General features: G+C 52.0%; 1 protein-coding gene across 1 annotated transcript in view; it reads left to right on the plus strand.

The window, feature by feature from the left end:
- Nucleotides 1-25,009, plus strand: part of MAP2K6 (mitogen-activated protein kinase kinase 6) — a 52,804-nt gene extending 27,795 nt beyond the window's left edge. The window contains exons 4-12 of the mRNA XM_039562595.1: nt 1,345-1,458; nt 2,830-2,949; nt 3,572-3,688; nt 4,146-4,197; nt 6,121-6,248; nt 6,916-6,993; nt 8,038-8,177; nt 10,725-10,770; nt 13,952-25,009. Coding sequence (XP_039418529.1) covers nt 1,345-1,458; nt 2,830-2,949; nt 3,572-3,688; nt 4,146-4,197; nt 6,121-6,248; nt 6,916-6,993; nt 8,038-8,177; nt 10,725-10,770; nt 13,952-14,029 — 873 coding nt within the window. The 3' untranslated portion in view covers nt 14,030-25,009. The remainder of the gene's footprint in view (nt 1-1,344; nt 1,459-2,829; nt 2,950-3,571; nt 3,689-4,145; nt 4,198-6,120; nt 6,249-6,915; nt 6,994-8,037; nt 8,178-10,724; nt 10,771-13,951) is intronic.
- Nucleotides 25,010-25,266: the final 257 nt, after the last annotated feature.

Below are 25,266 nucleotides of genomic sequence, written 5' to 3' on the forward strand. Positions count from 1 at the left end.
TATCAGTCAGGGCTCCTTGTGCATATTCCCAGAGTGTCTCCCTGCTCTCTGTGGCATCCCCAGCCGGCTCATTGCAGGCTGCAGGGTTTTTTCTGCTGCGCCGGCAGAAAGCCATGTGGGGTTATTCCCTGGGAATCAGTTCCTTCTCACCCGCTGCAGGGTGACTGGCTGATGGGGTTGTGCTTGCAGCAAACAGAAGGGCTGGGTTTAGTGGCAGAGGCAAATTTGAAACATCCAAAATAATAATAATAATAATAATAATAATAATAATAATATGGAGTGGCTGCACGATATCACGGCAGAAAGGAGAAGGGCATGGGTGCAGGGTCTGAACAAAGTCATCCTTTGTGTCAGGCCAGGAGAAAATGATGATGGACAAAATAAATCCTCCCTGGTTTGAAAATGGGGCACACTCAGCTGGTGTTTGGCCCATCTGCAGGTCCGGAGAAATAAGCTTTAAAATACCTGGAAATGTTTCTATGATTGTTTGGGGGAAGAGGAGGGTGGAAGGAAGACAAAATGGAGTAAGACTGAGGGTGATTCCTTGGGGAGAAGCTGCTGTGGTGTTTTCTATCCCAGCCCTCAGAGGATGGAGAGGCTGAAAGTGCTGCCAGCTGAAGGTGGCTGGGAGGGACAAGACAAAGAGCATGGAGTGACAGGGCAAGGGGAAATAGATTCAAAATAAAAAAGAGTAGGGTTAGGTTGATAATAGGAGGAAATTCTTCCGTGTGAGGGTGGGAGGCCCTGGCACAGGTTCCCAGAGAAGCTGTGGCTGCCCCTGGATCCCTGGAAGTGTCCAAGGCCAGGCTGGACAGGGCTTGGAGCAGCCTGGGATAGTGGAAGGTGTCCCTGCCCATGGCAGGAGGATGAAATGAAATGATCTTTAAGGTCCCTCCCACACAAACCATTCCATGATTCCCCCTCAGAGTACTCTGTGATCCTGTGATCCATGATTCCATGACCCTGGCGTGCAGGTGGCTGTTGGGCAGAGCATCCCACTGAGGGAATGGACCTTCTGTGCCTGCCCTGCTCAGGACGCTCCTTGACACAGCCTGAGCAGGAAGGTTGGACCAGATGGCCCTGCCATGGTCCCTTCCAGCCTTACCCATGCCGTGACTGTGGTTTGGTGACACAAGCCCATGAGACACGTCCCCTCAGCTCTGGGGTCGCTGTGGTGGTGGCTGATCCTCCCTGCAGCCTCCCAGGGCTGTGAGTTCATTGCAGACCCGCTGAGCACAGCTGGGGAGGGGATGCACAGGGCAAGGATGTGCCACGCAGGGCTGCACCGTGGGGGCACTGCGCAGAGCAAACGCCCAGGGGCCACTGATGGCTTTTGTCCCCCAGAACTTTGAGGTGAAGGCCGATGACCTGGAGCCCATCTCCGAGCTGGGACGAGGTGCGTACGGGGTGGTGGAGAAGATGCGGCACATGCCCAGCGGGCAGATCATGGCAGTGAAGGTAGAGTGAGCCTCGGGGGGTTCTGTCCTTGTGGGGTTGCCGGGCACACTTGGAATCCCCCTTGTTCCTTTCCTGAGATTTGCTGCTTTCCTCATGAAATCCTCTTTCCACACAGGGTCCGAGGGAGATTTGGGTTGTTTAACCAAGAAAAGGGGGGTGTTTTAAAGGTGTAATGCTCCAGCACTGTAGTGCATCAGTCACATTGTTCACCTTTATCCACAATATTCCTGTTTTCCTAGGATTTAATTTACCAGCATTTTTTAAATATACATATAAATTTGCATTATTTTTTTCTACTGTAGCCCTTCAGATTCACTTCATAATTATAAAGAAGAAAAAATCTAATTGCACAAGAGAATCTTCTTCAGCTGGGACTTTTTCACTCTCCTTGGAACAGGAAGTTTTTGTTGGGATTTTCACATTTTGCCTGCCGCAGTGGGATCTTGACTCATGGCAGGCTTGTAGATGCTATCATGAAAAGTTTTCATAACAACGGCTTAGACTCATAAATTTGGAGATTAGGGAAATGGTCATGGGAAAAATTGTAGCTTGGGAAGGACCAGTTTTTGCTTGGCTGAATTTTAGTTTCCTTTCAGAGTAAGAGAAAAAGATCTGGAAGCTCTGAGCAAACTCTTTGCTCCTCAGTAGTGGGTAGACTTTGCTGTGGGTGCTGGCTGGGCCATGTCCTGGGATCTCTGTGCTCTGCATTTGGACTTTTTGTTTGCTTTGGTGTTCACCAAACTGCCAAAGACCTCTCTGAGGACAATGGAAGATCTCAGCTGGGCATGGCAGGAGCATTCAGGCTCTCTGTGACGCTGAGCAGTTTAATTCTGTCCCGTTACTGACCCCGAGTGGCTCTGGCCGAGGAGCCTGGACCGTGTGTGTGACCTGTGGTGGGCTGTGTGTGCCCTGTCATGGTGTTTGGCAGCCGAGGGTCTCTGGGTATTTCACATCAAGGACATCTCTTCCCGGGAGACTGGGAAATGCCGATTTTCCAAAGCCATGGGCAGCCCATGGGCTCTGGTGCAGGGCTGGAGCCCTCTCTTGTGCTCAGAACCTGCTGATGTAACAGGTGTCCACTGGACTCCGAAAGTCCCAGCTCTCCACCAGCCTGGAATTTGATTTCCTGCTCCTTTCTCCTCTCCTAAGCCACTGCTTTCTTTTGGCTCTTGCAAAAAGTGGTGTTTGCAGGGAAGAGCAAAACCTCACCTGTGGTGAGGAGAGCCCTGGGTGCTCCTGCTGTGGGTGCTGGGCTGGGGATGTGCCTGTGCCAAGGATGGTGATAAGGGGGTGGCACGAGGGGCGGTGGAAGGGTCCAGCTGTGGTGCCAAGGCCCTGGGGCAGCCACCCCTGACAGGCTCTGTCTTGCAGCGGATCCGAGCCACGGTGAACAGCCAGGAGCAGAAGAGGTTGTTGATGGATCTGGATATCTCCATGAGGACAGTGGATTGTCCCTTCACCGTCACCTTTTACGGGGCACTTTTCCGAGAGGTGAGGCTTCTTGGGACTGCCCCTTCTCCCAGGCTCTGAATTCCCACTCCTGCACTTCCTCCAAGTGCCAGGGGTTTAATCTCCACCTGGACACGGAGATCTGCTCAGTCCTGGCCTAAGGATGTGTCACTTACTGTGGCTGTGAGGACAGCCACCAGCTCACAGCCTGGTCCCATAGTGTTAAAATTGCCCTGCCTTGAGTTCCTCGGTGTGGAGGAAAAGTGTGGAAAGCTCTGAAAAGCAGGATTTATTGAAGAGCTTTAAGTACAGCTCTGCAGAGCTGAACTTCTCCTGGCTGCTCGTTGGGAGCCTCAGTTCCTGATAAATTTCTGGGCTCCTAAATCACCGGGGCTCTGCTTTGGGAAGAGTACACCCTAAATGGTAGGGAATGTGAACAGCACTGAATTCCAGAGCAGGGAAAAGAAAGCTTTGCTGAATGAGTTTGAAAAAACAGGGAAGGGCCAAACAGGGCAGCAAAGGGCAAGGGCCAAAGGGCTTTGGGAAGGGAAGGGAAGGGAAGAAAGACAAAGAGAAAAAGAGAAAAAGAAAAGAAAGAAAGAGAAGAGAAAGAAAAAGCATGCTTTGTTCCAATATCTGGGTATCTGCCTGCTTTACCCTCCAGGGAGACGTGTGGATTTGCATGGAGCTGATGGATACCTCACTGGACAAATTCTACAAACATGTCATTGACAAAGGCCTGACGATTCCTGAGGACATCCTGGGGAAAATCGCAGTCTCTGTGAGTAGCACAGGGTGAGGAGGGGAGGGAAAGGGGTTTCTGTTCTCAGCCAAGTTCTTCATCACCCAGGCTCCCCGCTGTATTCGCACCAGAAGGAGCGTGGTCCATGTGCCAGCCCATGTGGGCATTCCCAGCTGGCCTCACTTGTCTGGTCTCAAGTGATGTTATTTATAAGCCATAAATGACCCCAAATGTGCCCATCCATACACATGATGGAGAGATGGCCCAGTGTGAGATGTGGGGAGGCTCCTGCAGTTTCTTTCCCTTCTCATTGGGGTCCTGGAGCCCCCAGGAGATCCCTGGGTACCCACGAACACCTCAGGCTGCTGGCAGGCTGCAGGACTTGTGGGGGATGTGGTTTTCCTGCCCTCCAGGCAGGTCTGGGGGTGAAGCCAGATATCATTTCCTCCTCCTCCTGGTGCTGCAGCTGCGATTGACTGTGGATTTGTCGTTTCAGATTGTCAAAGCACTAGAACATCTCCACAGTAAGCTCTCCGTGATCCACCGAGGTGAGTGCCAGGCATGCACTGCCCTGCTCTCAGCCTGGCAAGGGCTTCCAAAATACCCGAGATTAGTGAGCCTTTGACAGCAGAAATACTCCCCAGCATCTCATGACTTGCAGCAAAACCCAGGCAGAGGATAGGGCTGCTGTTTGCTCCTTAAAATCTGCCTGCTGGTCCCTGTGCTTCCCTGAGGTGGAGGAGAAAGAGCTGGCTGTGAGGCTCTTTCCTCAGGGTAGAGGAAGGGCTGTTTCCCCTGGCTGCCTTTCCCTAAATCCATGCTCTGCTTCATCACCTGGGTGAAATTCAGCCAGGCTTTCCCATCTGACCTTGGGGAGCTTTGGGCCAGGCTTTGCCCAGGTTTGTTCCCCAGCTCCATGGCTCTGTGCTGGTGTGCAGTGAGATGGATCTCTGCAGCCTCACCCTCCTGCAGGGATCCAGCCATCCTCACTCCCCTCCAGGAGCTCCCCTGAGCACCAGTGGAGCAGAACAGGTTTGACACCTAAACCAGCCTCAAATGAAATCATAAATTCCCTCCCTTAACTTTTCTGACATTTTCCCCTCTGGAGCATCTCAGAGCTGCAGTGAACACGCTCAGAAACAAGCTTGCAGTTGCTGCTTGACACCTTTATTTTTAAAGGGTCATTTTCAATTTGCCATGAGGAGGAAAGAGCCCTCCCTGGAGTGTGTGAGTGCCTGGGAAGCAGCAGAGTTCAGCTGGAGCAGGCAGTGGCACTGGGTATATTCTTCCTGTGGCTGGGGGTTGAGTTTCTGCCTTCTGTGTCACTTACAGGAGGTGGAAGCCCTGCTTGGCTGCTGGGTTTCTGTGAACTTGTTTCATTTCCACTGGAAATTGTCTTATTTCAGTGTAGGAACAGATGGGTGAAGATTTTGCATACCTGAGGCTTTTGATTGCAGAATGCTGATTAGAGAGCAGATATTAATGAGCTGTAAACCCACAGTTCTGCTAAGGAGGACTCAAACACAGCTTGGGGCCTCCTTCAGAGGGTGTTTCAGCTCTTCTGTTTAATTCTTTATTATGTGGAGACAGAGGGTCTTTAGGAAGTGACCTGTTATTTCTGGGTGGCAGCAGGGAAAGGATTGCTCCCTTTGGGGCAGTGTCACCTGTGCTGTGCTGAGACTCCATTTGGGATTAGCCTCACAGAGCAATTGCCTGCTGTGCAGGGAAGCACCTCCATGCTCTCGTGGATATTGCTTCCTGGCATCTCTGGGTGCCTTAATTTCCCTTTCTGCTGGGGATTGTAGCTGCTCTCAGGAGCCTGACGCGAGTGTGAGCACACCAGGGTTTGTAAAGCCATGCTGGGAAGCAGATAAATCTGGCAGTAATGGATAGATGAGACTCTGGCCTGATTTCCATGGGGTGTGGAGCTCCCACTCTCCTGCTGCTGCTCACGCTGCAAGTTTGGTACCCCTAAAATCAGAGGCCTTTTCTGAACCTTTGATCCTTGCCTTAGTTTATTGCTCCTCTTCACCCTTTCCTGCCCCACATCCCTCCTCCATGGGTTTTTCCTTTTGCTGGCATGATCCCAGACCCACGGGGCCTTGCCAGAGCTCCCTCCCTTTGCAGACACCCCCTGGAATTGCCCCCAGCCCTGTGGAGCTGCTCCTATGTCCATGACCATTCCTTGAGCAGCGGGATGTGGTGGTGACGTCCAGAGTGACCTCCTGCTTCCCTAAATCAGAGAGGGGAGTGTGTGAGTGAAGGGCCACTGGCAGGACACATGACAGGCCCATGAGGCTGTCACCTGAACGTGCCACAGCCGCAGCCAGCGGGTTTTTGGCACGCCCGGGGCGCTGGGCTCTGCTGGACTCCTGGGGTGCCGTCTGCTGGTAGGGGCCTCTGTGGCTGTTTGTGGCTTGGCCCAGCCACCACCACGTGACAGTGACTGTGGTCTGTGTTCCTTCTTGCAGATGTAAAGCCCTCTAACGTGTTGATCAATACGCAGGGGCAGGTGAAAATGTGCGATTTTGGGATTAGCGGTTACCTCGTTGACTCGGTTGCTAAAACCATGGATGCAGGATGCAAACCCTACATGGCTGTAAGTGGAGAAGCTGCGTGGGGAGCAGCCAAAGGAACCTGAGCCCGGGGGGAAGGATCAGCCTCCGGCATCTGTCCTGGGGATTTGTTTGGGAAGACGTAGCCCTGAAGTTAAGGGATACAATCTCCTTGGGAGGGGAGACTGAGCTCATGGCTCAGATCACATCTCCTGGGCACGGCTTCCTGCTGCCTCCTCGCCTCCCTGTGACCTTGGGGAAGGCTCTGGGATTGCTCCCTCTTGCCTGTTTGCCATTTGCCCCGTGGGAACAACAGTACTTAGCGTGGGGAAGAAAAACAGTCCCCAGGGACTGGGTCCCTCGGGCTCCTCTGGGGAGCTGCTGTGCAAGATTCACCCTTTGTGGAGCGCTTGAACAGGGTGAAAACAGTCCTGGAAAGCAGAGGTTTGTCACCCCCTTTATGCCAGCTGTGCCAGGTCAGCTCCACCACCCCAGCCCCTGGTGCAGGTGCCACCTGCTTCTGGTGACCCATTTCAGTGCCTGCCCTTACTGGTGAGGACGGGGAACCAACTGGGCCCAGCACAACCAGGAGAGCGAGGTGGTGGTGTGGGCTCAGGGGTGCTGGGCTGCCACCCTGAGAGACCCACCCTGGGGGTGGGCAGGGCACTGGGGCCGTCCCTGCTCCTCAGCCACCTTTGTCTCTGTTCACAGCCTGAGAGAATTAACCCGGAGCTGAACCAGAAGGGATACAGCGTCAAATCCGACATCTGGAGCCTTGGGATCACCATGGTAGGGTCACCTGGGGGCAGGCAGGGCAGCCAGCAGGGCTCGGTGTTGCTCGTGGGTTCATTTTCCTGCCCATAGCGGTACTGGGGGCGCTGGTTCCCTGGGAAGGTGGCGGGCTGGGAACGGGAATAACTCGGGAGGGCACGGGGAACGTGCCGCAGGGTTGAGGGGAAGGAGGAGGAGCTGCTTTGTCAGCCGCTCGCTGCTGAGGGGTGCGGAGGCCGCAGCTGCCGGGAGATGGCGGCATGGGCTAAGGCACGGCAGCTGCCGCGCGCTGCGTTCCCCGCGCTGAGCGGCCTCGCCGCCCTCAGCAGCTCCCGGCGGGAGAGCAGCGGCGGGGGCGTTCGGGGGAATCCATCTGCTCCCAGAGTCGCTTCCCAGCGCAGTTACCCTGTGCAGCCTGGGGCTGGTTTTAACTCCCAGCCTTTCCCAGGAGGTGTCTGACACACGGGTGACACGGAATTGAATGTGGAGCTGTCTGGGTCTCCTCCAGCCTCTCGTGTTTGCTGGGGGAGGATGAGCAATATGTTGTGGCCAGGTGGGGTGAGGAAATCATAGAATCCCAGCATGGTTTGGGTTGGAAGGGGCCTTAAATTTCATCTCATCCCACCCCTTGCCATGGGCAGGGACCTTCCACTGTCCGAGGTTGCTCCAAGCCCCGTCCAGCCTGGCCTTGGACACTGCCAGGGATCCAGGGGCAGCCACAGCTGCTCTGGGCACCCTGTGCCAGGGCCTCCCCACCGTCACAGGAAAGTCCCCATAACATCTAATCTGTATCTCTCCTCTTTTAGTTCAAAACCAATCCCCCTTTTTCTGTCACCGTTTGCCCATGTAAAAAGTCACCCTCCCTCCTCTCTGTAAGCCCCCTTTAGGCACTGCAAGGGGCTCTGAGATCTCATTGGAATGTTCCTATTTCCAGGCCAAACAACCCCATTTGTGTGGAGCCTACAAAAACACACCCCTGGGTGGGCACATGGGGATCCCAAATCTGTGGGGTGGGCTGTGAGGTGTCTGCCCTGAGTCCTGAGGTGTGCTCTGTGTCCCCAGATCGAGCTGGCCATCCTGCGCTTTCCCTACGACTCCTGGGGGACGCCCTTCCAGCAGCTCAAGCAGGTGGTGGAGGAGCCGTCGCCGCAGCTCCCAGCGGAGAAGTTCTCAGCGGAGTTCGTCGATTTTACCTCGCAATGGTAAAATTCCCTCTTGGCCTCACTCTCCCCAGCCCCGCTCACCTTCACTGTGCTGGTGCCCATCTCCACAGGGAGCTCTCAACCCTAATTTTGGGCAGAACATTCCCTGGGCAAGGGCTGGGCCTCTGTGCCCTCACTGAGCCTTGTGCAGGCGCCTGGCACTGTGCAGGCACAGCAATGCTGGTGGCAGCTGTGGGGGAACAGGCTTGGCTGCTTTGTGGGGGCACACAGGATTGAGGAGGCTCCTCGCTCCCATCGGCCCCGCACCAGCAGCACAGGGGTGCTGTGAGCAGGTGCAGCCAGGCAGCTCAGGTCCCTCAGTCTGGGAGGGCAGCAGGATAGGGAATGGCTGCATCCTCTCTCAGGGGACATGGCTCTGAGGGCAGCAACCCTGCAGAATTTGGCCCCTGCCAGTGTCTGTCCCTCTCCTGGGGCCCTGAGGCTGCCGTGCTGCTTTCCCCAGGCCTGGGAGCTGGGAGCAGCAGGAGCGTCTGGCTGCACTGTGGGCAAAGGGCTGGAGCAGCCAGGCTGCTGTCTGCAGGCTGCAGAGAGCTCAGGCAGCCCCGAGCAGAGCCTGCCCTCGCCGTGGCTCAGAGCGCTGCCGGCCACTCCCTCCAGCTTCCCTGGAACCCGCCCGCCAGCAGGATTTGATTTTCCAGGCGCTGCAGTGCCACCCGCCCGCCTGCCAAGTTGGCAGGTGGCTGCTGGGTCTGCGTGGTGGCCAAGAAAGGACGGCAGATCGACAAATAGAGAAATGTGAGACTGTTCCCGAGCTGCCAGTGCCGGGGCCGGAGCCCGGCCGCTCTGCCATGACCTAGGAAGGGATTATCAGCTGCTCCTGCCTCGGGACTCTAAGTACCCATGTTTAGATTCTTCAGAGTCTTGCTCAAACACGTTTTCATGTTCCTGTGGTCCAGCTGCTCATCTCCTGACCCACGCTGGGGAACACCTGCCATGCCCACCATGCCCGGGGCCTGGGAGAGGTGGGAGCTGCCTTGCAAAAACCCTCTCACAAGATGCCCCCTGTTCTTGCAAGGCCCACGCTGAGGTTTTGGAGCAGCTGCTGTTCCTCCTAACAGTGCTGCTGGCTCTGCTGTTTCCAAGCTGCCTGCTTGTGCCAGGCAGGCTGTTCCTTCCCAAGGGATTTGCTCTTCCAAGCCCCCTGTCTTGCAGCTCAGGCCGTGGCTGCTTTAGGAGTTACATCCACAGCCACTTTGGGGAGCACGTGGCGATTCCTTTGCAAAGGAATTTGCAGAAGTTTTGCAAATCCTGTCCTCCAGGGTCACTAAAGATCCCTCACATCCCTCAAATGGGTAGCAGGGACTTGGAATGGTGAACTTTGCACCAGTTTTGTCTTGTTGGGATCTGGGAATTGACACCGAACCGGGTCACATCCACTCTATATCAAGCCTGGCTTAGGTCTGTGTTTATTCATCTCCTGCCTGGGGCAGTGCAGTCTGATCACCTGTAGGCACTGCAGGAAGGTTCCTGGGATGTCTGAGTCAGGATCAGATCCCAATATGACTCTTCATTCCTGAAAATTTACATTTATTTCAGTAACTTACCACCAGATTTCCTGGTATTAGTAACCTGGGAATCAATTTATTTTTTTGTAGGGGGTCTAAATTAAGAGCGTTACGCCAAATCTGGACACAGCTAACCTTCAAATTCACCTTGTCATCTTGGCTGGGGCTGCTCCTGAGCTGGGAGGATGTGACACATCCCGAACCTTCGGGCCGGCGATATTGGCACGTATCGGCCCCGGGTTCCTCTGTTCATTCACAACATGACACTAAACACGAGCCCTCTACACACAGCAAGCAGGAAATATCTGTTCAGTGTGTGTCCTCTGCTTCCTCTGGGCTCCAGCAAATCCCAGCAGAGGTTCTCACTTTTGTTTTGCTCAGTGTGACACCTTTTCCCTGCCACCGCCGTGTACGTGTGTGAAGATCTTTTCAAGTTGCTCCAAGTGTCTTTCCCCTAAATACACTGCCAGGAAGTGAGTAGAGATTACGTCCTGTCTTTTAAAAGCTATTTTCTGCTGGAGGGAAACCAAAATAACTTCCAGCTACAACCCTCCAGGGCCATCTGTTGTAGGAGAGGAGAAAAAAAGGATGTCCCATGGAACCGTCCCCGCTGATAACAGCACGGTGATAAACAAACAGTTGTACACGTGCTCTGGAGCCACTCAGTCACTGCTCCCAGGCAGAGCTTGGAGGCTGAATCCATTCCCTGAGTCACTGGCCTGTTGGAGAGCACCCAGACTCCCAGTTGTACCTGGCCCCCGGCAACAGGCAATGTTTGCAGTGGTGTTTTTGGTGTCTCCAGATCGCTTGGCGGGTCTCAAGCTCTTGTACCCAGCACTGTTCCATGTTGGCTGTCACTGTCCTCAAGGCCTAAAGTGTTTGCTCAGCTTGGATGAGTAGCTGAACTTACTCTACAGAGTCTTTAAACCTTGCTGTTGTCACAGTATGATTTTATGGCCTTGCTTAGATTGCAGGCTGAACGTAAATTCTAATTTTTTTCTTTTTTTTTTCCCAATTAAAGCTTGAAGAAGAATTCCAAAGAACGGCCAACATACCCAGAGCTTATGGTGAGTGTGCCTGCATCGAGCAGTGTGTTCAGAGCTGAAATGGGTTACAGTGAGGTGCTGAAGGCAGAGATTCCAATAGTGATGGTGATTTGGGATGCCTTGCATCCCTATTTTCATAGCAGATGGGAGAATTGTGCCACTTCAGAGTCCTGGGAGGGTGACTGCAGATCAGAGATGCTCTTTGAAATCTCAGCCAGGTGCTTTCCAGTCAGATAAAGGGAGAAAATACGTGTTGAAGCAGGTAATGGGTAAGAATGACGCTGTGAAGAATCAGCCAACGAGGCTGGAATCCTCCTCTGGGGTTTGTGTGATGAATTCAGACACCTCAGTGCGCCACAAGAGCTGCAGGAGCCCAGTGGCCGACTGGGCTTTGCTGCCCTGGTGCCTTGGAGAGGAGGCTTTTTGGACAGAGTAATTCCTGGATGTTGGGGACAGAGATGAGTCTGTGACTAATTCCAGTTTTTGAATTTCATCTGCTGCCTAGAGACTGTTTACTGTAAGGGGTAACTGAGGAATAACTAAGGAGGAAAATGCCAATAAAGGCTGGTGATGGGGGAATGCAGGGCACTGCTCTGTGCCCAGCCAGAGCTCTGGGCTGCAGCTGTCAAGAGCAGATTTTTCTGCTTGGGCTCCACAGCTTCGTGGCCTCTCTCTCTCTCCTGAGTTTCTGGTATTGATCCTGGTGCTCCTAGAAGCTAGCAAAAAGCAGGAGAGCTCAGGAAGTTGGTGTTTCACTCCTGCAGGCATTTCATCCTTTTTTACTCTCACACAATCTACAGCTTTCTAAAGGCAGGAAGGTGCCTAAATTTGTTATTTCTGAAGATCCTGACCCAAATGCTTGCTTGTCCCTACATTCCCATCCCTGTCTGGTCTCAGTGGCAAGATCACCTGGATTAAGGGTGGAAACTGCTGCAGGATTTCCTCAGGCACTGGTATGCCCTACCCCACAATTTTTGGGACATGCATTACGCCTCCAGAGGGTCAGACCCATCACCACCTCATCTCACCTCACCATCTCTGAGGTGAGAAGGTGCCAGGGTTTAAGGTGCTTTTTACCTGCAGGTTGTGCTGGAATTCCATGCCCCTGAGTTGTAAGCAGTGAATAATTCCTGTGGCATTTGGTGCTGGGCCCTGTAATGCAATTAAACGATAGATAGGTCTGATTGACACACAGCTTGCCCCCAGACTGGCTTCAAACAAAGGGAGGCCTGGGATTTATGGCTCTTTTTTAAACTTTTTTTTGGGTACATTATTGAATAAATGCATCTCTATATTTTAAGCAAATTTCTGGACTTTGCCAAATGGCCTTTTATCAAAAAGGGTTCACTGAAGCAGCTCCATCTGCTGCAGCATTAATACCCATTGGCAAGGGAGTGCATTTCTATTGAATTAGGTTCTTGGATCACCTCTGGAGTATCTCAATGCTGTGGTATTTTATGGCTGACATGGATGTTGTGAGGTCCTGTGGTTGAGGGTTGCTGTTTTGTTGGGGTTTTTTCCTCTCTCTTATGGCATTAAGTTGTGGTCCTGGATTGGACTTGTCATTTAGGCCAAGGCTGCTCCCTTGCTTTCCTGTGGAATTGAGGTTTCTCATGGAAAGTATGACTGTGTGCTATCTTGAGCATCAGGAAAACTGATAGGGGTGCTTAATTTCATTTAAAAACCCACTTCCCGAGGTGAAGCGGAGTGTGAAACTACTGCAGGGCCGGTGGTCTGCACATCCCGCCTGGCACGGGGGCTGCGTGCCATGGCCAGGCTCAGGCCTTGCAGAGGGCTTGGCTTCACAGGGACACAGGGCTGCAGGGCACTGCTGCCACCCCTGGCACACTGGGGGTGCTCCCGGGCTGTGGTAGCTCTGCTTTGGGAGTCACTGCACGGGGATGTGAGAGCAGGGACATCGCACTCGGGTGATAACAGGCCAGGCCACGGGGGTCACCTCTCGGAGTTATCCAGGACGCTTCGATTCCTGTGACTGTCTGACCTAGGGAGACCTCAGGTTTTGCCTGGATCTTTGCCTCAACCCATTCCAGCCCTGTTTCCCACATAATTGTGCTTCCTCTTCCTTACTGGTGTCTTTGGATCGCTTCCCAGCCACTCAGAGCTGCCTCGTCTTATTCCCTGGATGACTTGCCACTCAAACCCACCTTGAAAAATATCTTTCCTTTGCTCTTCTTCTCCCTCCACTTGGCCACTGCCATTAAACATCATTGAAACAGCCAATGCTCAGGGACTGAGGTGAGGGGCAGCTTGGAAAAACTCTGGAAACACCAAATTATTTTTAAAAACCTGACTTGCAATGAGTGTGTTGGAAATCAAACCCCCAACCTTGTTTAGAGCAGAGATCAGTGTGAGCCCTGCAGGGCCCTGGCTACCTTTTGGTTCCCTCTGACACCCTCCACACAAATAAATCTGATTATCTGCCAGGACAGTGGGTGTCAAACAAGCTTTTGGGGGTTTTCAGGTGGGATCTCAGCTTGGTGTGTTGCTGAACCAACCAAACTGAACTGCTGGTGCTGATAGAGAGGGGCTTTTGTTGCTGTCGGGGGGATTTGGTTGTGGTTTTTCTCCTTACACGTATTTTTCCGTTTGTGCTGAAACGCAGGCAGGATTTTCTGGCAGGCTGTCTCCCCATGTCGGTCAGGATGAAGTAGTTAAACACACAAGTGTGGATGGTTTGCAGTCGGGATGGCTTTCCTGTGTGGTGGTTGGGGTGAAGGAGCCACTCCTGCTGCGAGGAGGGGCAGTTCAGGGAAGAAATGAGACTCAGGAGTCACCAGAGGGTAAATAAATACACAGATAAAGCAGGAAGCTGAGGGAAAACCACTGCAGTCAGCAAGGTTTGCACTGCTCCAGTTGGAGCTGGAGCGTGTGGGATGGGTAACCATGGTCTGGGGGGTGTTATGGGGCAGATGGAGAGGGTTTTCTAAGGCTTTCCCTTGCCTCCAGAGCTGCCCAGCTCAGCCCTCCCAGCCAGGGCAGGGTTTAGGGGGAATCCGGGAGGCCATCACAACTTCATGGAGCAGCCCTTGGGCTCCCCAACTTGCCTTGGCTGTAAAAGCCCAATATTATGATGCTAAGGACAAAACCTTCTTCACTGTCTAGAGGATTGTCTGAAAAGCTTTTTGCTCCAGCCCTCAGCGTGGTGAATAATAAACTCTGCTGGTTTTTCTTTCTTTCCCAGCAACATCCTTTCTTCACCCTGCACGAATCCAAAGAGACAGACGTCGCCTCTTTTGTCAAGCTCATCCTGGGAGACTGAGAACTGGACTTGTAAAAGAATTGCCCTTCTGTGGACTGGTGGGTGCAGGGGAGGGGCGCGTGGCAGGACTTGTCATGGAAGCACCAACAGAAAGTCGCCGTGTTTTGTTTTGTTTTGTTTTTATTCTGAGAAACCCCGCCTCGCCCGAGCTTTTTTAAAGGGTTCTTTGGTATCCATAGTGACATAGAACGAGCTGGTTAGTGGAATGAATTTTAATAAGGTTGGTAACCTTAAAACAAAAACAAAACAACAAAGAAAACCCATTTTGAAAGAGTGATTTACATATTTAATGACAGTCGAAGTTCCTCTTCCTAACTCGCTCCTCATCCCCCTTCCCTTCCCCTTGAACCAGAATTTGCTTTGTCATGGTAATAGGTGCTATGGTAGTCATGAAGTTGTATGTAGATTTATATTTTGTCCCTTACATTATTTTAATATTTATGTTAAGTGCTTGATGGAATAGATTTCTGTTTTATATGAGGATGAGTGCGTGGTGATGATGATGATGATGATGCAAAATGAGGCCACAGCAAGCAGCACTCGTAGAGCTTGGCTGGGGAAAAGGTGTCTGAGGAGAGGAGAGAGGAGAGGAGAGCAGAGGAAAAGTGTCTCTGTTGCGGAATATATTTAATGTGCATCATAAAAGGAATTGGTAAGCAAGCCTTGCAGCTCAGCTGCTCGAGCTGTGTCAGGGAGGGAGGCCACGGTGTCCCCTGTGGTCACCTCTTTCTGGACACCACGCTCCGAGTCTGGCCGGCGCTGCCCGGCCTCCAGCTGGGCCAGCTCTGTCCCACCGCCCTGCTCTGCTGGAGAGGGCGGGCTGGGAGCTCTGGGAATTGCTGGGACAGTGTCTGGGACAAGAGGCCCGGAGGGAAGGAGGCTGTCAGAGAAGTTGCACAAAGACAGGAGGAGGCTGCCCTGGTCAGTGCCCACTGCCCAGCAGCGTTGCAGTGCCCGAGGCTCCCTTGGGCTGGGGATGAGCTGCTTTGGGCCTCAAAGGGAGTTCCTCTCTCCTTCTCGGGGTGAGGCAGGATCACAGGATGCACAGCATGACACCCATGAAAAACGGGATGTTTTAGTGGTGGTTTCCAGAGCTCGTGGCACTGCACTGGCAGCAATCCCTCCATGCTTGCTCACAGAGTCTGGGAGTGCCAGCGCTCCCAGGAGCCCGTGCTGGCACGTGGATTGGGCTGTGTCCAGCTCCAGCTGGGATGCTGCAGGCAGCCAGGAGCACTGGGCTCTGCCCTGGGCTGCAGGTGGGAGCTGCAGCCTGGGAAACCACACAAGGACCCCACAGCCCATCCCAGCCTGGAGCTCCTTGCTGCTGGCCGGGTCCCTGGGGACAAGCTGCAGGCCAGGGGCAGGAGAAGGGGGCAGGTGAGGTGGGAGAGGAGCTGGAGATCACCCTGCCCTCAGGTCATGGGGCACTGTCTGGAGCCAGGGGCACTGTGCCCTGTGAGTGTTGCCGAGCCTGGCGAGGCCGCTGGCTCCATGTTAATGCAGGTCTGAGCCACGCCTGCCCAGCTGCCTGGCCTGGCCATGAGCTCCTCTGCCTTTGCCTTTGCCTTCTTCCCCCAGCCCTGGAACAGGGGCCTGCCTGTCTGTTCCGGCTGTCCCAGAGGCTGCACAAGTGCCTCGTGCCCTGCACGCGCTTCCATCCCCACCCCTCGCTTGGGCACAGCCTCTGGGAGCCAGGTCTGAGCAGAAACTCACCTTGCTCTGCAGTACTGAGCTGTGCAGGACATTGTTCCACCCTGCTCTGCCAGGTTAGCAGCTCCAGACTCTGCTGGCGTAGGTTGGAACAGTGTGAGCAGATTTTGGGGAGCAATCCCATGGAAGGGCTGATGGGGAGGGCAGTGTTTGGAGCAGGGGCTGTGGCAGGGGTGCTGGGACATGCCAACACTTTGAAGAGGCGCACAAAGACACCGCCAGTGCCTGGGCTGCCACTGTCACTGCACCACAGGGGTGGCTGTGAGCCTGGAATGGTGCAGCTCTGCCCTGGGGCTGGCAGTGACAGAGATAGGAGAGCATTTGTCGGGATTTATTGATCCTTGTGCCCTCAGCTGCAGAGCAGGGGGCTCAGAGAGGGCTTGCAGGAATCAGGGTGTGATTCACAGGCCGTGCAGGCTTTGGGGAGGAGGTTCCCCTTGCTCAGCCCTGTCCCAGGAGCCTGCCCAGCCCTCGGTAGAGGATAAGCTCCATATCCCACTCTGTGCCGAGGGGAACCTTTCAGGTTACATTTTGTGGCGGATGAAACACGAGGATGTTTTACTTCACAGTGTAATTTTAAGAGGCCTCGCATGGCTCATGATCTGCCCTCTCGTATTCCATGGTGTGTGTGTGTGTTTCTCTCTCTCACTTTCTCAGAGTCACAGAGCTGTTTTGATTGATTGTCCTCAGCTGCAGCTGAAAGTCCAGCCAGCCAGTTTATAGACTTGGTTCCAGCATCAATTCTCGCTTTGAAAAACATGACATTTAAAACCACCCTTTGGTTTTCCTACATATGGATCTGATGCTTTTGTTAAAGATTGTTTTTGCTGCTTTTCCCCTGCAATATAAGTCTCGTTTGGACACCGCATCTCCTTGACCTCAGAGCACCTTCATTTCAGTGCCATTGCAATTGACAGGTTGAATTTATGAGATACTGTCAAAGTTCAGTATTAATAGCAGATATTAATGTCACCAGCGTTTTCCAATAGAAAATTAATGGCAGTGTTGTCTGCAGCTGGTAACCCCCTAAAAGGATTCCTCCATGCCTCCACAAAGGGCTTGCTTTTATGCTCTCTGCTCTTGCACTGCTTGGGCTGCCAAATCCCTTTGTTTTAATGACATGACAATAGGGCACTCAACAAATCACTTCCCTTCCCTGCTCCTTCTCCATGACTTTGTTCCTTTTAAAGTTGTTTGCGTCAGCCCAGAGTAAGTGTGGAGCTGTCTGAGCATGAGGATGGGAAGTGCTGTGAGAGATCCCCAGCGCTGAGGGGAGGAGCTGTGGCAGGGGAGGGCCCGTGCAGGGCTGTGGGGCTGTCCCTGCATCCCTCATGGTGGACACAAAGCTGGGCCTGACCCAGGAATTTCTTAGACAGAAGCCTGAGCTTGGTGGCCTCAGCTCAGGGAGGAGAGCCAGGGACTCCTGTGTGCTTCAAAGCCCTGCAGACCTGCTGGGCTGCGGGATGAAAGTCAGGCTCTTGTCTCTGCCGTTTGATTGTAACCTCTGTGAAGATAAAAAAAGCCTTTGGTCGCTGCTCAGATCTTTGCTTGGCCAGAACACGAGCACAGCCTCGCCTGGGACAGACACAGGCTAAGGGATATGAAACCTTTCCTGGCAGCCTTGCCCCCTGAACAGCAAAGCTTTTGAGGCTTAAGGATGTTCTTCACAAAGGTTTTCTGTGTTCACGCAGCACAGGGCTGTGGGGTTGCCCCAAACTGGGATTTTTAGAGAAGTGGGTCTCAAATGCCATAAACTTGAAAGAACCCCTAAACCAGGGATCAGAGAGAGATCAAAGCTGCCGGGAGCTCAGCACTGAGCTGTGACCTGGACCAGCTGTGGATGGATTTGCAGGGCAGGGAGGGCCTCTCCAACCTGCCACAGGTTATCAGGATTCAGGGAAGAGGCACAGGCCATCCCCAGGGGTCCCCAGGTGTGATGTCCATCCTCTTCTTCCCCCCACCATACAGCTCCTGATGCTCCTGCAATCTGCAGGATGCTGGAGGTCTTGCCCTTGCTGGAGCTGTCGCTGGCAGGAAAGGTGTTTTCTGGGTCCCCAAGAGCCCTTTGGTCCCTTAAATCTGAAAGGGCAGTTGGAGGGCATTTTCTGGTTGCTGTTTTTAACCACCAGGTTCATGCTGCTGCACTGGGTGCAATGCCCACCTTTCCTGGAGTTGTTCCAGGTGTACAAACCTTGACACAGATATCTCTGTACTGTATTTCTGTGTTTCCCTGACTTTTGCTGAGTTTACTGGTGACAAAGAGGCAACTCTGACTTGTTAAAGAGGTGGAACATCATTTCTGGAGGCAGGTGTGTGACGGAGGAGGCAGTTGGTGGGTCCCTACTTGGAAAAATCCCTAAAAAAAGATCTGCAATTGATCTCCCTGTTGTTCAGCAGGTGCTGCTGGGCCAGTGCTGCTGCACCTTGTCCTGGTGGGAAGGGGCTGCCAGGGGCCAAGGGCATGCACAGCCCCAGCTGGGATTTCTCCATGCTTGCTGCCAGCCAAGGGTGTACCTGCACGTTTCCCTTCTTCCCTACAAGTTCTGGAAGAGGAAATCCTGCTTGGTCAAACATTGCTTTAGTGGCTGGTCTGATGTAGTTCAGACAAGGTTCCCACCACCTCCCTCGTTTAATAGACCTCTTTTTTATTCAAAACAACCCTCAAACTTCTCTCTCAGAAAATCCAGCCAAGATGCTCTTTTCCCCCCTCCCCCCCTTTTCCATCTTGTTCCTCTTAGAGGAACTCTGGGAACCTCTTGGTGCTTTCACTCTTTCACATGCCAAAGATTGCTGCATCCCCCTTAGTTATGCTCCTGCCAAACCAGATCTTCTAGTCTTGCCTCAAAAATCATCCACTTCCCCGCTCCTTGGGGTTCCTTTTGTTGCAGTTGCTTTTTCATTGAATTTCCTCGTGTTTATTGACATGTCTATTGTTGAGCTTCCTGGACACATGCAGCTCTCTTTTTGGGATACAGGGAAAGACAAACAGTTGCCTTCACTTCTCTGCCCCTGCTGTTGGGGAAACACTGTCAGTGATGTGATTCCTACAGATGGGATGGGTCTCATGTAGAGCTGGGGTCATGGAGGGTGTAAACTGGCACTGCTCCACTGGCTTGGCTGGAATGAGGCCAGTTTTGTCCAGCTGAGAATCTGTCCTTGATGTCCAAACAGTTATTACACACTAATAAAGATTAATGATTATAAATCCCCACGGATTAGACATAAAATGGCAAGTTTTGCTCATTAATCTTTATTGCCATGTTATGGTTGTTGATGTTAGAGGTCCTCTCTCTGCTCTGGACATGCCCAGAGGTGGGGGCTGAGCCTGGGGAGATGAAGGGTGGACAAAACACACCAGATGTCCACAGGTTTTACACTCTTGTGTCCTCCCCCCAGGTTCCTGGTTTCCTTGAAAGCCCTTAACCAGCAGCAGAGGATGAATCCCAGAGCTTTATCTGCTCCTCTGGCCTCTGCCTGGGCTATAAAACCCAGATTGTTTCTGGTGAGAAGGGATCAGATCTCCTCATTAATATTTCAGCTCAGCCTCTGCTGGAGCAGATGGAGAATGTGAAATTTGCCGTGTGCTCTGCAGAGCTGGGAGATTCCCCCCTGGACCATGGCTGGAGGAGTGGCAGCTCTGCTGAAGGCTGAAAGGACTCTGCTCCTTCACATAACCCCACTCCATAAAAACAGTGGGTTTTGTCAATAAATAGGGCCCGAAAAAGCTGCATCTCAGTTCCGGGGTGTTTGCAGATGCATGAACACAGCCAGGAGCTGCTGGTGCTGGTGCTGCAGGCACAAAGATTCGTTGCTGGATAGATGAAAAGGACTCTGAGAGTGCAGTGAACTTCATGGCATAGGGACAAAACGAGTCCTCTGCTGGGCAGCTGGTGTCAGTCCACCCTGCCAGGGAGGGTCTGAAGCATCAAGAGGGGCAGGACACAGCCACAGGTCCATCGAGGGCACAGCCTGAGAGCAGCCTGGTTGCCCTTGCCCTCCCCACATCTTCCTTCAGGCCCGGATCTGTGGGCAGTGGGTCCCAGGTTGCCACTGCATCCCCAGTTCCAGCAAGGGGAGAAAAATCTAAATCCCAAAGAAACCCACGGGGAAAAACCTGCAAGTGAACAAAGACATGTTGCTGCTGTGTGGCCTTAAACGATAGGAAAAGCCTGGGAGAGGCCTCTGCAGCTGAGAGAGAAGAGGGGAAGCATTTAAGGTGGTCTCTGACTGGCTTAATGCTGGAAATACCCAATTTACAGCCCACCAGGAGGAAGGAATTCGCCAGGGGCCCGCACAGCCGGCAGTGCCGTTCCCCTGGGAGTAGTTGGGGCAGGATGTTTGTGAGGTGGCTCCTTCAGAGCAGCCCTGGGATGCTGGAGAGCTCTTGGCCTCCGTGGACACCTCATCCCACGCACCTTCGTGGTTGTATTTGCATGCCTGGGATTTTATTGGCAGCCAGCGGGAAGGGGCCTCCATGCAGCTGTCCATGGAGTGCTTTGGGAGAGGAAGGAGCTGCCTGTCCTCCCCAGTCCCTGCTCCCTAACCCCACAGCTGGGAATTAGCTAAAGCAGCCACCCTGCAGGTCTCCAGCCCAAGCAAGACTTTGTCCCTTCGTTCGCTGCCGTTCCATTAAAAATCCCTCTGGGAAAGCCAAGCAGCTCCGGAGCTGCAGCAACCCTGCTCCAAGGTGGCTCAGCCCAGCCAGCAGCCAGGATGTGCCACAGTCCCTTCCTCGAGAGGCTCTTGGTTTTTAAAGGATGGGGCGAGAGTCCAGCGGCCGCAAGGTTCCGTGGGGACAAGCCGGGAAAAGCTTGGAAGCGCCTGAACTGCGCTGGAAGTGGAGATGGAAATCTCAAAAGATCAGACGTCTTTCGGCGATTTCCAAAGCTGTCTGGTTTTAGCCAGACCTGAAAACCCTTCCTAGAAGTTTTATTGCAGGGTATTTTGATCTGTTACTTTCGCTTTTGGGCTTAGCTAAATCCAGGAAACTCGGAATAGTGTAATTTTTGAATAAAGACTAAACACACCCCAAGTATTGCTGAAGCGATCAGGAAAGCTGCTGCTTGGTTTATCTTCCAGGAATAATTCAGGCCAGCTCAGGGTTTAATTCAGTCTGGTTTTGCCCCTAGATAATGATTCTTTTTGAGGAAATAACGAGAGCAGACCATGGTTTTTCCAAAAGGCTGTGACCCGTCACGCACCGAGCCGTTCCAGGAGGTGGATGGATATAAATGCTCCAGTGAGAGGGACCAGTGTTTGGTGGCTGGAAGAGCAGCCTGGAGTATCCAGGACCTCCAAAAACTCACATGGACATGGTTTCCCCAGGAACTGTGTGACAGAGGTATTGGGATCTGCCACATCTGGGATTTTTCCTTCTAGGAGAGAACTTCCAGTCATCTCGGAGTGTCCCGGAACACCCAAAACCCTTCACCATTTGTGTGGGGTGTTTTTCAGGGTGGATACCCTGAAAAGTCAGGAAGGACCAGGTGTCCTTGATTTGCACAGCCAGAGTGAAGAAATGTGGATAAAGTGCCTCATGAGAGCCAAAAAAGGGTGTGTTTAAAGATAAATCCCAGCCTCTGTCACAGCTGTTGAGCCAGGATCAAATTTTCCCAAATCCAGGCCCAGCTGCAGAGCTCTCCATCCATATTTAGCCCAAATTTGGTCCCAAGTCCTGCATAAACACCTGCAGCATGGACTCTGCCTTCTGGGGGGCTTCTGGCAGGTTGGGGCTCAAAATACATCCCCCAAACCCAGGATTTGGCTCCGAATCTTCCCTTTAAAATCCCTGTGTAAAGTGAATTTCCAGGGCTCGGCCGCCGTTTTTATTTTGGTGAATCGAGTGGTTTGTGCTTGGTGAGAGCTGTCCCTGTGCCAGGGGCTGCTGGAAATAGTCACAACATACAAAATAGCTGGAATTCTGCATTTTTTAGTAGCAATACAACGAGGGGAAGCTGCTAAATGGAGCTTCTTGTAAGCTGGAAATGTGTTGGAGGAAAATTTGTCATTTCTTGTAGGAAAAAAAAGAAACCAAACCAACTGTCTAAAATTGTCCAAAATCTTCAGTTTAAGGAATTACAGTTTTATTGGCAAAGCTCCATGTTTAGCATCAATAGATGGGATTTCTAGACTTTCTGTCTTAAGGTGTGAAATCTGCTTTTTCTCGAGATGGTGGGAAATCTGTAACAAGGATATTTCTATATCATTTTGGCTAGGGAAAAAAAACCCCAAACACCAAAATATGAGCAAAAAATGGAAAAGCACCCAGTTCCCAGTGGTCTCTGGTGTTGAAGAGGTTGCAGGCAAAGCACCTGAAGATGTTAGGAAGGAGAAGACTTCCCACCCTTCTGTGATGCAAGTCCTTACTTTACTTTATTTTTAGGATTTTTTTTTTTTACAGTAACATCATTTGGTTTCTAACTGTGAAAGTCTCTGCTTTTCCACACACGTGGAAGGCTGATTATTCTTTCTCATGTTCTTCTTATTTATTATTTATCCTTTTCTGGTACTATCCAAGAGGTGCTGCAGGTATCTCCCAGCCTGCCCTCGAGCCATGTGGAACCCCTGTGGTATTGATACTCCTGACAGCTGGGATGGCAGTAGACAGCTAATTATGATTTTAAATTATATTTATAGCAATTTAGATTAATTTTTTTTAGTGTCCTGGTTTGCTCTAGAATTAGGGATGGGGATAAGGAATCTTGCTTTAAAAAATTGTAATTTTTTGATTTTTCTTTTAACATCTTGGAGGCTTCTGAAGAAACCTGCTCACCTTTAATGTTTTTAGTAGGAGAAGCACGAGGTGGGTTTCAGTTGTTCCTTCGAGAGGGGATTGAGTAGCACCAGGGTTCAGTTTAGCTGATAAAATGCTCTGTGTCACACCATTAAAATCACCCTGAATTCTGACAAAGCAACCACTTCCCACCTGAAAATTAAAATCTGGTTGGTGACAAACTTGGTTTGTCCAAGGCTCATGCCAGGCTTCTCTCTGTCAAATTTCCATGGAGTTTGCTGGAGCCACTGGGGTGGTCAGGATTGCCCAAGGCAGGGCTGGGGGACAGCCGAGTGTCACCTCTGGGGATGCAGGACACATGTCCTGCAGAAAGGATGGAGCAACTCATGAGCAGCTTCTTGCTCTGTAGGGCATGTAAGTGTGGGAGAGAGTCAGGACTGGAGGCTCAAAACCCATCGGGTTTTGTTCTTTTTATTCCCTTTCTCCCCTTGGAAAGGTGCTTCCAAAGCCTCCCCAGCCTTTCTGATAAAGAGTAATAGAATCACTGAACTGCAGAGACATTCAGGGTGGAATAGGCCTTTAAAACCATCGAGTTAACCAAAACCCCAGCACTGCCAAGGCCACCACTAACCCATGTCCCCAAGTGCCACATCCACACATTTTAAACCCCTCCAGGACGGTAACTCAAGCCCTTCCCTGGGCAGCCTGGGCGCTGTGGTGCAGCTGTTTCCAGACAGCTCGCGCTGCTTCTCTGGTTTGTTTTCTCTCCCCTATGTATAAGAAACATTGGGTAGCAGAATGTGGAATTGATTAGAAGTTCATAAAGCAGGGACCTCAGAAGGATGTGGGTATAAATGCTTTTCAGGCATCCGAGGTGAACTTTAAATGGAGCTTTGGCCCTCATTCTCTTTCTGCTTTTCAAAAACCATTTATGAGAAAGTGGAGCTGTCAAAGCCATGCATGAACTTTGCCTTCTTGCAAATAACTTGTCTCAAAGTAAATTGTCCAAATGCACAAGAAACTTGTCTCAAAGTAAATCCAGTAGCTCTACAAAGCTGGAATTATGTGCATTAGACGGTGTGTGTGGTGTGTGTGTCTGTGAGCACGTGTTGTGCTTGGGGGGGTGCAGGGAGTGACTCGACCATTTTGGAGATTTAAAAAAACACAATGCAAGTGCTTTTTCAAAAAAGAAAAAAAGGCAACGTAAAATATTTATTTCTTGGCAAAAGTACATCAGACCACATCTCCCATCCTTCTTTTAATTGCTTGGAGTTTGTTTGTGTTGTCTCAGGCTTTGCTGGTTTCCTCCGCAGGGCTCTGTGCTGCTCGCAGCCTGTCACCTCACACAACCCCGCTCGCAGCCAGGGCACGGGGCAGCTCCAGCTCCTCGGGAGAGCCCCTGGGGTGCCATCAGTGCAGCAAAGGCAGAGGTGGTGTTGGATTAAAGGCAGGGCACTGCAGTGTGGGTGATTTTCAATTTTTAGCCTTGTCGAGGGAACTCTTTCCTTGTGAGAATCAAAACCGCCACATCCTAAGGCAGGACCCCGAATCACAGCCTTGGGGAGGGTGTGTTGGCCGGACAGAGCAGGCTTGGAGAATGTTACTGAAAAGGAAAGAGGTGCTGACATTGGTGTGAGGTGGCACTGGGGTGGTTGTCAGTCTCCCCGTGGGCTTTGCCTACGGTTTGGAGCTGCCCCGTGCAGGATGGACGCTCTGAGCTCCTGTTCCAGCCAGGTGCAGACACTGCCAGGTTCCATCAGTCAGATACTGCCAAGGTCACAGGGTTCTCCCTGTGCTCCAGAGTCCTTCCGTGGTCACCTGGCTGCCCACCTGTCCAGCTGCACATCCCCTCCCTCTGGCTCCATCTGCAGCACTTCCCTGTGTTGTCTCCTGGTGCTCTGGAGGTGAGCAGGAGTAGGAGAGTGACAGCAGGACCACGTGTGTAACGTTTGAGAGGCTTTTAGTTGATGTTGTTTTAATGAGATGCTTTTAGGTCCATGCTGCACTGGTATTCTTTAACCTTCACTGCCACAGATTCTTTCTCCCCACCCTCTTCACTTAAATCAGATTGGCAAAATACGTTTGACTTGGAAAAAAACCCCAAAACAACCCCAAACCCTGCTGATGGGATAAGTTAATCCTCTTCACTGCGCTTTGATTTGATTTCTCAGGATACCCAGAGGTTTTTCACTGCTGCTGAGAGGGGACAGGACACCTTTTTGGAAACTTCAACCACTGTAACAGTTTTCCAGATGTGCGTGTGCGTGTGTGTGTGTGTGTGTGTAGCCCGGCACTGTGCGTGCGTGTGTTCTGCTGAATATTATGTGCATCTCTGAAACGCTTCAAACAACTGCCTGGAAGTCAAAAACCAACCACCTCTTTCCAGTCATATGTTTGCCGTGACTTTTCATAACCACACTTGAAACTAGTGGTCTTGGATGGAAATATTCAAAGAGCAGGGCATCTTTATAGCAATGGTATGTCAGTCGAATTACGGAAAATGTACACAAAAATAAATAAATGAAATTTAAAAGGAACATTCTCTCAGCCTACCTGTGTTTCCCTCAGTGGAAGTGCTACCAGTTGTGTCGGGACACGCTTTGGGCAGCTTCTGCCAGTCCTATGGGAGGTTTTTAGGGATCATCTTACTCCCAACAGCTTATCGTACATTACTGAAAACTCAGGAATGCTCAAGCTGCTCGACAGGGATAATCGTCAGCCCTGCTGCCGCTGGTTTTCCTTTCCCTGCTCGGGCTGGCGGGAGCAGGCGCAGCCACATCCCGTCCAGCCCACA

The sequence above is a fragment of the Corvus cornix genome, chromosome 18 (assembly GCF_000738735.6).
Source record: "Corvus cornix cornix isolate S_Up_H32 chromosome 18, ASM73873v5, whole genome shotgun sequence".
Classification (NCBI taxonomy): Eukaryota; Metazoa; Chordata; class Aves; order Passeriformes; family Corvidae; genus Corvus; species Corvus cornix.